The following is a 12840-nucleotide window of genomic DNA, read 5'->3' on the forward strand; positions in this document are numbered from 1 at the left end:
GGTATCTTCCATTGCTTTAGTGCCTTTATTCCAAAGTTCCCAACGCACGCTACAAAACACATAGACATCACTTCACGCACCACTAACACGTAGGCATCCGTGAGGTACATCCAGACAGTATGCGCCTGCGATGCTGTTGAACCTGCCAGTTGCATGCAGGTAGAACGTGACTGCTGTGCATCCCAGGATTTCCATAGTTGGCATCAACACAAGTTAATGCGGTTAAAAGAAAATCCTCCATTTTTAAAAAATGTTATGTGGCTGATATGGGACCTTTGGGGCTATAACATGTGTAAAGACTCTTTTCTGTCGGTAAACAGCCTGTTGATTTTCCATGGAATGGCCCCTGCTCATTCCTGAAAGTGCACTGCATGTTCATTTGCAGATTTCCTACATGATGCCCTGCCACAGAATCTTAGTGTTATTGAACTTCCTGATTCTGTCCTGGACTCCAGCAAGACCCTCTAACGAAATGAGTCAGAGGCTTCAGAATATCTATGATGCTGAAGCATACTTTCACCAAACTGACCATGAGGAGAGAAACAACCCAGTGAGCAGAGAAACCCTGGAAAACAGCAAGATCCTGAACCTGCTGGCTGCTAAGGGTCTCTCAGCACCAAATGGGAGTCGCCATAGCAGTGGTGATGAGGCTGGGTCTAGCCACAAAGAAACACGCTGGTCATTACTGGAGGAGTCAGCAAAGAGGACACTTCCCTTGCTGCCTTCACTCAGCCAAAAGAAAGCCACTGTTGTCAAAAAGAGCAGCCATGGGACCAAGTTCTTCCTATCACTTGACGTGCCCATCCATATCCTGAAAATCCTGATCGACATGGCCAAAGCAAAGCAGATGCAGGCCAAAGCAGCAGCCAATGCAGAGCTCATGGCACAAATTGGACGCAGAAAATAAATCTAATTTCAATTCAGAAAAGTTATCGCAGTCAAATTCATCTGAACTTTGGAAATTTCTGTAGCACAATGGAGCAGATGTGGTCTAGTGTGCTGGGTCTCTAGTTGTGGTCTGTGGTCCACGGAAAGCTGACTCTCCATATGGAACCAGCTCCACCTCTTTGAGTTCAGCCACTTCTACAGATGCTCAGGCTCTTTAGTGCACAAAAGAGCCTGCCTGCCTGTAAGCACAGCTGGAACCCAAGAGGAACTTGGTTAGTTACCGCTACCTGCAGCCACTACTATAGAGGAGGAGGAGGAGGAAGATACAAGGAAATGGGAGTCATTTTCAAGAACTGAAGCCACAAGCAGAACTCTTAAAAATATATAAATACTTTCCTAATTTTACTTGTCCATGCAAGTAATTGCCATTGACTCACGGTGTGATCTTGGTCAAGTCAGGTCCCCTCTGTGCCTCAGTTCTACATCTGTAATATGGGGATAATGCTGCTGACCCACCTTTATAAAGTGCTCTGCTGGTATATGGATGAAATCCTGTCTGTAATTCCATATTATTAACGTGCCAAATCCTGAGGCTTTTATTCAGTCCTTGTTCAGGAAAAGCCAGTAAAAACTGTGTAAGGGTCTCAGAATTTGACTTTTTTATTATTATTTTACTATATACTAGTGATGGCATTTTATTGTGCTGAGCGAGTTGGCATCTGAGTTCTCTGTATCCAGAGGCAGAATGGTCTTGTAATTGAGGCTCTGCACTGGAATTCAGGAGACCTGGTGTCTCTTTCCAGCTGTTCTACAGCTTCCCTACCAACCTTGGGAAAGACTCTAAATCCCTTTCTTTGCATCTCAACCCCCACCTGTAAAATGGGGCTAATAATACTTCCCTACCTCACAAGGTTGTTGTGAGGATAACATTATTAATGTTTGATGCGTTCACATACTACAGCAGGGGTTCTCAAACTGGGGGTCGGGACCCCTGAAAGGGTTGTGAGGTTATTATGGGGTGGTTGTGAGCTGTCACCCTGGACATGTCGTGGCTCTGGCTGTCAGCCCCGTGCATGGCTGATAGCCAGAGCCCATCAGAGCTGGATGGCTGGAGAGCAGCAGCTGCTGACTGGGTGCTCTAAAGGCAGCACTGCCCCCAGCAGCAGCGCAGAAGTAAGGGTGGCATGATATAGGAGGGGGGTGGAATGGCATGGGGGGGGTCATCACAGCCTGAAAAATCTTCAAAGGTGGTCACAGCAAAAAAAGTTTGAGAACCCCTGTACTACAGTGAGGAGGGCCAAAGAAAAGCCTAGAAATAAAAGAGTGAAAAGAGGAACTGGGTCTCTGGAGTAGTTTTTGTTGGTGCCTTACAGAGCATTTTTCAAATCTGAAACCTCTAGCAGGTGTCTCTTCCGTATGATTATTTTGGCTTTTGTTAGAACTTGACACGTGGGATGCATCAGTGTTACTGGATGATGCAGAACAGCCAAAGAGGTAAAATTAAATAAATAGTACCCCTCTGTCTCTTCCAGTCAACAAAACAATAGTTTTATGTGTATAAAGATCACCGGAAGGTAGTTTGGTCTCCCTACCAAAAAAATTATGAATTTCACACAACCTAGTATGCACAGAAATGTCCTGATTTCTTCATTTCAATTAGAACAAATTATATTTATATTTAAATATTCTCCCCCATGGTTTTGGAAAGACAAACTCCAGCCATCCAGGCTAGTGCAGGGGATTGGAGAACCAGAAAGTGAAACTGCTCAGGTGAGTTTTACTGTGCCAGTCTAAGTGAAAGGTGAAATGTTAGTGAACAGAAACAATGGAATTATTTGTTTTAATAATCTTTGATGTTATTAGGACCATGGGAAAAGAAGTATTTGGTTTTAAATAGAGGGGGCCTGATTTGTCTCATTTTATATTGGTGTGTCTCTTGACTTGAGTGGACTTGAGTGGAATTACTCCTGATTTCATCAGTGTTATATCAGAAACAGGTCCATAGAGTTTTTTCTTTACAGTGAACCTTTATGCTCCAGCAATAGCATGGTTTCATGTGACAACTACATCTGTCTAGAAAAGGCCAGTACAGCAAACTGCTGCTAAGTTTTAAAGGTAACATCTTCAAGAAATTTGAAATGAAACTTCATGAATGTATTTCCCTTTCCCTCGCGATTTGTGTGTCTGTTAAATACAATCATTTTTCTTTAAATAAAGTTTTATTTACCACCCTGAACAATCCTGCAGCGAATGTGCAGAAAGACATATGATATGTAAAATAAAAAGTGGCATTTTCAAATACACTCTGATTTCTTTACAACAATTTGGACTATCCTGTTACAGCACATCTCACAACATCTTTAATATGCTGGAAGACCCTTATCCCTTAAGGGGCCATGCATCTCTAGAGTCAGGGGTACAAGGAAGTTGACCCTTCTAAACACAGAACACCTTACCATTTATAGGACCCTAAAAAAATAAAGTTGACCCAACGTCACCCCTGAAGTCAACCACCTGGAGAGGGAAAATGGCCCTTGTGTTTTACTGCTGGACCAGGGATGAGGTGAGAAAGGAAGAGGGCCAGGAATTTGTTTCCCCATCAGATGGATAAAATGTGCTAAACCCTAACCCAGGGACAGCACTGATGGGCTTTAGAAGCAGCTATGCCCAGCCTTCCTTGACCCGATTCAGGGTTCTGTGTAGGGAAATAAAAACGAAAGGCAGGGTAATTCACAGAGGGGGATCATCTCAAAAATGATACAACTAAACACTGGTCGACTTAAAGGAATGATGTTGCACTAGTTTACATCAGCAATGGATCTGACTCTCTGCCTCTAGGATCTTGACTGGTTCCCCTCAGCAAGTGGGGACCTAGCAGACTGCTGGCTTTTACAAGCATGAATGCAGTTGTGTGTGAGTGTGAAGTGTCAGGTTTCCCTGCTGGACTCTGATTCCAACGTCTTCAGTGAGGTTTTGAGATAACAGCAGAGAGCAGGGGCTGATACACTAGTACAAAGTACACTCGCCATTTACATAGAACAAGTAAAGGACAGATCGGAAAGAGAAGCCGTTCTCAAAGTAGCTGGAGTTTAGCCCAGATGTTACCATGTTCTCTGAGGACTACTTACTCTACAGTAAGTACATTTCTTATTACATATTTTCCCAGCCAGCATTAAAGCAGAGCTACACTGTCAGGCTACATACCTTTGAATAGACCTGTATGCACTTCTTGATTTAGGGGAGTGGGCAGGTGAACAAAACAGTACACCACTAGCAGGCAACTTTAGGTAGCACACCCTAACCTAGACAATAAAAAGATCTGTAGGGAAACTCATACCATATCAGTTCCAGAGGGGTAGCCGAATTAGTCTGTATACAGCAAAAACAACGAGAGTCCTACAAGAAGTAATTGTCACTGTTCACACATTCTCACCGTCTAATCAATGGTTGTGAATAGGCCTCACCTACTCTAACTGAATGGACTTTATTTACGCTTACCCTCCCCATTGTTGGTTCTTACCCTTGGATGTGTGTGTGTGTGTATATATATATATATATATATATATATATATATATACACACACACCTCCTATCTGATTTCTATTTCATTCATCTGACGAAGTGGGTTGCAGCCCATGAAAGCTTATGCCTGCAAAAATTTGTTAGTCTGTAAAGTGCTACAGGACTCTCGTTGTTATAATGTATCAGGTTTCTTTTTGCAAGCACTTTGAATCCAAGTTTGGATAACTGCAGATGAGGAAGCAATCCACAGCTGAGTCTCAGTACAGTCTGACCACCCCATTTGTTAAAAGGACTAAATGATCCTACACAGCACTGTCTGACTTACAGCCATACCAGCGAGTGTTGTGACCCAGTCAAATCTTGAATCTCACAGTTTAAACAGAGCTGGGCTAGATCAGAACTTGTCCTTGACGGCTCACCTGCGGAAGGTAGTGTAGTGTTTCAGTTGTTTGGTAAGTAATGCCCTTCTCTATGAATCAGTACTGAACAAATGTGCCATCATGCTGTTAGGGGGTGCTGTGCTGTTCTTTGTGGCTGGCAGTGCCAACTGTTAGAATGAGATGTACAATTTAAGGCCTGATTTCATTTGGTCATTAAAGATCCCCTGATGTTTTTTTACAAATCAGTGTGCTAACCCCATTGTCCTGTCCAAACTGCACTTGATTAATTCCATTCTGCTTTCCTTAATTTCCCCTGTAGTTTATGTTGAATAGAGTATGCTTTCTCATAGTCCTAAATTGTTGTTTAGTGCTACTGTGCTCTCTTCAACAGCTGCCATGTTACACCCTAGTGGTGGATGAGATAGTTAATCCAAGTATATGACCTAGTAAACTGCTTTGGGGGAAAGGAGCTATATAACGAACTGTGAGATATTACTAGTTATTCCTTGCTTGTTTGCCACAGCCCAGAAGACTGTAAGAGCTCTTCGGGAAGTAGATAAGAGGAGCAAAGCCTTCTAGGAAGTGCATTACCGCTGTTTTGGGGGGTGGACAGTATATGGGTTCATGATACCAGGGACTAGTAGTGGTATTTCTGTTGGCAAGACGGGAACGGAAAAGCTCTTAGTTGGGGCTGAACTAGAGCATAGATTTTAGAAAGACATCCAGATCTGATTAAAAGATTTCAAATGATGGAGAATTCACCACATCCCATGATATACTCTTCCAGTAGCTAGTTACCCTCTCTTTTAAAAATTTGCACTTTATTTCCAGTTTGGAGTGTCTAACTAAAATATTCCAGCTATGAGCTCCAATTTGGTGGGTATTCCATATTATATTCACTCACACTGTTACTGTGAGCTCTACAGGGCAGGAACCCTTTACTGCTTTGGTGTGGCTCATGCACTGGGCTACAACTTTCAATACGAGGGAAGTAATTAATTTAAAAAAAATACACATCAATACTGGGAAACATTTATTTTTCCTCCTTTAAGTGTAGATTGGGAATGCAAACTCTATTCAGAGGGGAACTGCATGCCCTGCCACGATGCCTTTAAACATAAACAAACCCTGTGAATCAGCAGCTGGCTTTTAAGCTTGGAGTAACAGAACAGAGTATGATTGTAAAGACCACCCACGGTGTCCCAGTGGCCTATAAAGAAAATAGGAAATGGCCACAATGGGAGTGCAGAAATGACCCCAACAGCCACCCTGTCCTCAGTGATAGCTCACCTGACAGCAGACAGCCCACGGTTTATTACTACAGAAGGAGACATATTCAAGACATCTGTGTTAACCCCATCAGATTTACAAAGAGCATCCTGTGATTTTTAATACTCTCCTCCAACAGACCCCTTCCAGATATGGGCAGAAAGGCTTTGGTTTAACATTTCACAAAAGCCTTAGGTTCAACATACACCTTAAAGGTCTTTCACATTCTTTGCTATCGGGTGGAAATATCACCCTGCTTTGAGCCCTGCTTCCAATGGAAGGCCTCAGGGAACGTGGGGCACACCACTGTGCAGTAGGATAAAGGAGATACTTTGGCCCAACCCGATCAAGTATATTGTTGCCAGGTCTCACATTTGGCAGGAGTTATTCTCCTTCTAATAGCACTGAGCTTCCCCAGGAAATAGTGGGGGAAACCCACCACTCAGAGAGGAGCTGGGGATTAACAAAGAGAGCATCTGAAATAACCTATGGCCAGAGAATCCTTAACTACCCAGGTCACTGCCCCACAGGCTCTGTACCACGCTCAGTCACTGCCCCACAGGTGCTGTACCCCACTCAGTCACTGCTCCGCCCCTGTCACTGCCCCACAGGCTGTGCTCCCCACAGGGGCTGTACCCCTCAGTCACTGCTCCACCCCTGTCACTGCCCCACAGGCTGTGCTCCCCACAGGGGCTGTACCCCTCAGTCACTGCCCCGCCCCTGTCACTGCCCCACAGGCTGTGCCCCCCACAGGCTTTGTACCCCGCTCAGTCACTGCCCCACAGGTGCTGTACCCCGCTCAGTCACTGCTCCGCCCCTGTCACTGCCCCACAGGCTGTGCCCCCCACAGGCTCTGTACCCCGCTCAATCACTGCCCCACAGGCTCCGTACCCCCCTAAGTCACTGCCCCGTCACCGCCTCACAGTCTCCGTACCCCCCTAAGTCACTGCCCCACCCCCCACGCATGGCGCCACGGCCTCCCCCCCTTCCCGGGCCAGGCGGCAGCCCTCCACGTCACGTCACTGACGTCAGCCAGACCAGGGCCCCCCTCCCCTTCCAAGCGCCAGTGCGCGTGCGCGGCGCTGGCCGGCTGCTGAGCTGTCCCAGTGACAGGCTGGCAGGAAGCGGCGGGCGCGGGCCCGGAAGTGGCTGTGAGGAGGTGCAGGGTGGGCTAGCGAGAGACGGGACAGCTCCGTCCCCGCCCGGCCCCGCTCCGCCCGCCAGGCCCCGCGCGCCCCCAGCCGGGCAGGGCAGGATGCTGAAGAAGTTCGATAAGAAGGATGAGGAGCCCGGTGAGTGCGACGGGCCCTTCCCGCGGGGACCCTCCTGCGGGGGCAGGGCAGAGCGGGGACCCTGCTCCCCCCGTCTGGAGAGCCCTGCCTGCCTCCCCCCGGCGGGGCCCCCACCCCCGGCCCGGGCCGAGCTGTGCGGGAGCCTCCCCGCCGTTCGCTGGGTGGCCTCCCTGTGGGGTCACATTCCTGGGGGGGGTCCCCTTGCCTGAGCCTGCCCCTGCCCCGCGGAGCTGGTTGCGCAGGATGGTTCAGGAGCCCAGCTGAAGTTGTGGTCCTTTGTCCGCTGGCCTGATCCCCTCCCCCTGCTCCCCCGGATGTCTAGAGACCGTTATTTACCCACCCCCGGCTTCATCGCAGTGCAGTGATGCCCCAAAGCCAGCTGTGCCCCAAAGCCGGCGGCACAGCGCTGCCCCTGAAAAAACCCTGACTGCCCTGGTTCCTGCCCCTTCAGGCTCTGCCTTCCTCCCTCCCGTCTCCTGGCTCTGTGTTCCCCACACCAGTCACTGGCCCACCTGGCATATGGATGGAGAGCTTTAAAAAGTATTTGGCTGATATTCTGATGTAGCCAATTGCAAGTTTGTAAAGCAACCTCGGTCTCTTTTTTGTGGCAGTATCTTTGCCTAGAGCTACGTTTGCTTTATGCGTGTGTGAGTTGCCGTTAAGCTGTTTTCTATAAATGTGAAGCAGATGATTATTTCAGGAGACAGTGTTTGCTGCAGTGTAAAATATTGATGTCCTGATATTTGCTATAGAGTAAAATATTGATACACTGATACAAAAATTGGGGTTGGGACTCAGATGGCATAGAGATGAGCACAATATAAAAAGAAAGGTGGGGCTGGTAAGCATTGTGGAGATGAATATTGGGCAAACCTGATCTATATCATTTACACAGTGTTTGAGTGCCACACAGCCTAGGGGACTGTAGCATAGACTCTGGAAATGGAAAAGCTCTGTTAAGTTCTCATCTCGTGCCAGTACAGGATGGTGAAGTAGTCCAGGGAGCTGCGCAAACTGCACTCAACACAGCAACCTGAGTTGTTCTGCGCATTAATACAGGACTTACAGTCAGAATATATAACATATATATGAGAGAAATTCTCCTCCTGATTGTCAAACCAGATGTTAAAGCACCCTAGAAACTGTCTTATAGTCTCTTACATTAGGCTCCTGTGGTATTTGTGTCACATGTGTTGTCTCTTTTTAGCAAGTAATGGCTCTGAAATGCCCAAAGTGCTTAAAAATATTCTCTTCATGGATATGCTGCAGGACCTTTCAAAACATTGTACTGAGCAGCACAGGTGCAGCTTCTAGGTATTTTGGGGTAGCTTTGCCAAATCATTTCCTTGCTTCTCCCTCTGCTGCTCTTCAACAGAGGAGCAGTGTCTGGATAAAGGGAGAGGGCTATATCATCTTGGCTGCATGATCCACACAGAATCAGTGCTGGGTATGAAAGTGGTGGACAGGAGGTCTATCCAGAGAGGTGTTTGAGTTTTCACTTGTACCTCATGGTTCATATGAACCTTTTTTTTTCTGAGCGGTTCATGTAATAAGTTGCTCCTCTAGTAATTTCAGTAATTTAATTATAAAATAATCTCAGTAATTGGTCTCAGCGATGTATCTCTGCATATCTGTGGCTCCCTGGATTGTCTTTGCTTTTTATTTTAATGTATGTTAAACCTTTTGCTCAGGTTTTGGCCTTATCCCAGGCTTCCTCTGCATCTTTTCTTGAGCTCACTACTTTGTAAGGTATGACCATTTAGGAGGGAATCTCTTTTTGGTCATGTTTTCAGGGGGTCTCCTTAACTGCATCTGCAACATTTGTCAGTGTATCTGGTTGCCCATGCAAACTTTGCAAACACAGTTGAGGAAGTCAGTCAAAGATGTGGTCCTTTATTTTCTTGGCTCTATCATCTCACCTTGCTCCCCACTGATTTATAGAAGCCCTCATTTACCCACCCGTCTTCACTGCTTGGAAAGTTTCCAAGGCCTTCTGAATTATTTTGTTCTTCTCCTCTGTGGTCATTTCCCCTCCCCTTTTTCTGTGTTGAATGCACATTCGTAGCATCCCTGCACATTTCTTCCTGCATCCAGGTTATGTACATATGCACAAAGGGACAGTCCAAAAGCTAATCATTGTGACACTCTACTGAGCACATTTTTCTATCCTGTACTCTTGCCATTTTCAATCTTAAATTCAATTGCTCATCCCTTGATTTACTGACCCAGTAGATTAATCTTTTATGTGGAATCCTGAAACCACAAAAAAAGATGTTCTTATGATTCAGGCCTGGGGCTGGGATTCAGGGTACTTGGGATCCCTGGGTTAAGTGATTTAAGCACATATTTTCAAAAGTGGCCTCTAATTTTGGGTGCCCAACTTTAGACAGGTAAAGGTTCTGAGTACCTACAACACAAATTGAAGTAAATGAGAGCACATCTGAAAATCAAACCCAAGGCATATCAAGTTGGTCACCCAAAAACAGAGGCCATGTTTGAAAATGTATCCCTTAACTGGTGGCTAACACTGAAGTTAGATTCAACAACCAGTCACAAGCAATGCTTCTGATTCCCCACACTGGTTATCAAGAAGCTCCCAAAAAGAAATACACAGCCTTCTTTATTGCATTTCAGTCTCTGGCTCCCAGTCGGCAACTAGGTCCAATAAAGTGAGAAGTTATTTAAAACTCTGCTCTCTGTATAAAATATTCTCCTGATCCTCCAAAGGGTCAGACACATTACCAGATCAATATTGGTTTGTATCTTATCCAAAAATACCACGCTGCTAGCCAATCCTTTAGTATCTAAAACTAAAGGTTTATTATAAAAGAAACGAAACAAACAAACAAACAAGATGTTAAATGATCAAAACAATCAGATATATACATAAGACTTTAAAGTCTATATATCTGGTTCTTAGCAATATTGGTGTGTTTGCTGGCTTGTACAGTTTCTCTGGATCACATCCAGTACCTGAATGGATCTGTCAGTCCTTTGTGCAAAGCTTCAGATGTAGAGAAGTTGATCCAGAGGAAAGAAGCAGGTATGAAGACAAGATGGGATAGAGATGGTGCAGCTGCATTTTATAGTCTCTGCCATGTGTCTTGTACATCCTGTGTTTCATACACAAGCTCATAGCACATGGGCAAGGAAAAGCACTTGCAGTTCCCTTGACTGTGGGCATGTCCCTACATATCTTGATGACTAGGCATAGCCCCTGGCTTCTCTCCCTGGGCCATTGTTTAGCTGATTGCCCTTGATGAGTCATCACACTGGATGGGTAGTGGCTGCTTCCAATTTGTCTGGGGGCGTCACCCAGAAACACAGCACCAGTTTGAGATATAACTCACAATACAAAGATGATACAAACACACAAACAATATTATCATACTTAGCAAATTATAACTTTTCCAACGATACCTTACATGGCATATCTTGTAAGAATCATTGCAATTTTGTCATATTGCTATTAATAATATTATAAATGGTCACTCATATTTCAGACAGTGTCACCGTTTTATAATGCAAAGTATAAAGTATTCCAGATTCTCCCAGTCTGGTGTTTAGTGTTTTCTATGGCAGTTGCTACACTGGATTGACTGTCTGGGCCTTATCATTTGCTCCCATAGCTGGCAGTGCCCTCAGACCCGGGGGTTAAAAGAGGGAGCTCTTTATATTCAAGAACCCCTTCTGGCCCATCTAGGAGTAACATTGATTAGCTCTGAAGAAAGTCGCATACAGTCTTCCTCAACTGATGGACAATTGCTGCAGGGTGGGGAGAAGCTATAAGAAGCCCCCAATGAGGAGGTGTGGGGATAAGGTTTACCAATTAGTAATGCTAAGAACAACAACAATCACTTGATGTTTTTGGAAAATTATTCGAAAAGTGAGTTCATGTTTTAAGCTGTATGCATGAAAGGTATAATTGAAAGGGAGGTTTTCCAGTGTCTTTCCACATAGCACAATTCCTGGGATCACCATTGTTGATTATCTTATTTTACAGGTGGGGGTTCCAATCCATTCCAGCACCTGGAGAAGAGTGCAGTGCTGCAAGAGGTAAATCATTAAAATCCTGTGTCTTTTATGGATATCCTCAGTGGTACAGTCTCCTCTCTGGGATAGGAAGTTAGAGATCTTTAGAAAATAACTACACTTGTGTCCCAGTCCTACTTGCATTGAAATCAATGGTAAAGCTCCCATTGAATATTTTTTTGTGGGGGAAGAACAATTGGATACTGTTTGTATAACAATGAAAAGAGTTAATAAACTATAAATGTCCGTAAATGGATGTATTTTTGTCTGTGGGAAGAATACATTTTCCCAGTTTTTCCTAGCTCTTCTTACTAAGGTGGAATCTGCCTTGGGTGCCTAAAATTCTGGTAGGATAGGGAAATTAAAAAACAGGATATGGTTGGCTATCGGACAATCTTTGCCTTTAAAGTGTGGTTCTGTTCTGAAAAAGAACTGTTTGTTTTCTTTTTTTTTTTTTTTAAAAAGCCTCCTCTTAGTCTGCAGACCTGCTCCTTGAATATTCAGAGTTATATCTGTTCACTTCTGTGACAAAAATAACATTTTGACTACTGTTTGCTCGTTAGCCTTGCAAAATCAGCTCCGCTCTGGGAGAGGGAGCTGGATTCTATTCTGGCTTGTGAATCAACAGAATTGTTGTTGTTCCTCTTACAATGGTGTTGCATGAGAGTAACTGAGATGTAAATTTGGCCTATAGAAACTTTATCACAGCTTGGGTTTCAGATTCCAGGGTGAGTTAGTAGGGATGGTTGTTGGGAAGGTGGTGGCATCTCTTTTGTTGTAAAGTGAGAAAATCTGATCTGAAGTCATTGAGAGAATTCTAAAATATCCAGTCTGTAACTTGTATCAGTGGCTCAGTTCACACAATGTGTTACGTGATAGGTAAACCACAGAGAATGTCTGCCTACGCTCTTATTAATGCTTTGGTTTGTTTCTAGGCTCGGATGTTTAATGAGACCCCCATAAACCCTCGGAAATGTGCTCACATCCTCACTAAGATCCTGTATCTCATAAACCAGGTAATGGAGAGAACATGAGCTAGGAGTTCTTTAGAATTTAAATGTTTTTCTTTTATAAACTAGTCTGGCCTGCTAATTTTAACTAATGCCTTATGAATTATAGAATCATAGAATATTAGAGTTGGAAGGGACCTCAGGAGGTCATCTAGTCCAACCCCCTGCTCAAAGCAGGACTAACCTCAACTATATCATCCCAACCAGGGCTTTGTCAAGCCTCAGCTTAAAAACCTCTTAAACAGCTGTTCCAGTAAATTACCACTTTTTCCATGCCCAAAGAGTTCTGGAGTGATAGAATGGGCAATATAAAAAAAACAAATGCACAGATTGGTAGCTACTGGAAGTTACTGTCTTATAGCTGTTTGATGACTATCTTGGTTCTAAATCCAATTCCTAATGGTCAAGTATCAATATAGCAGTGGTTACTAATGACTGGACTTTTAA

The 12840-nt window shown here is 44.6% G+C and overlaps 1 protein-coding gene across 1 annotated transcript in view; it reads left to right on the plus strand.

The window, feature by feature from the left end:
• Positions 1-7158: 7158 nt before the first annotated feature.
• COPG1 (COPI coat complex subunit gamma 1) overlaps positions 7159-12840 on the plus strand; it is a 32064-nt gene continuing 26382 nt past the window's right edge. The window contains exons 1-3 of the mRNA XM_067544256.1: positions 7159-7351; positions 11355-11407; positions 12319-12399. Coding sequence (XP_067400357.1) covers positions 7315-7351; positions 11355-11407; positions 12319-12399 — 171 coding nt within the window. The 5' untranslated portion in view covers positions 7159-7314. The remainder of the gene's footprint in view (positions 7352-11354; positions 11408-12318; positions 12400-12840) is intronic.

The sequence above is a fragment of the Emydura macquarii genome, unplaced genomic scaffold, assembly GCF_026122565.2.
Source record: "Emydura macquarii macquarii isolate MOO-44397 ecotype Brisbane River unplaced genomic scaffold, CSIRO-AGI_Emac_v2 contig_968, whole genome shotgun sequence".
Taxonomy (NCBI): Eukaryota; Metazoa; Chordata; order Testudines; family Chelidae; genus Emydura; species Emydura macquarii.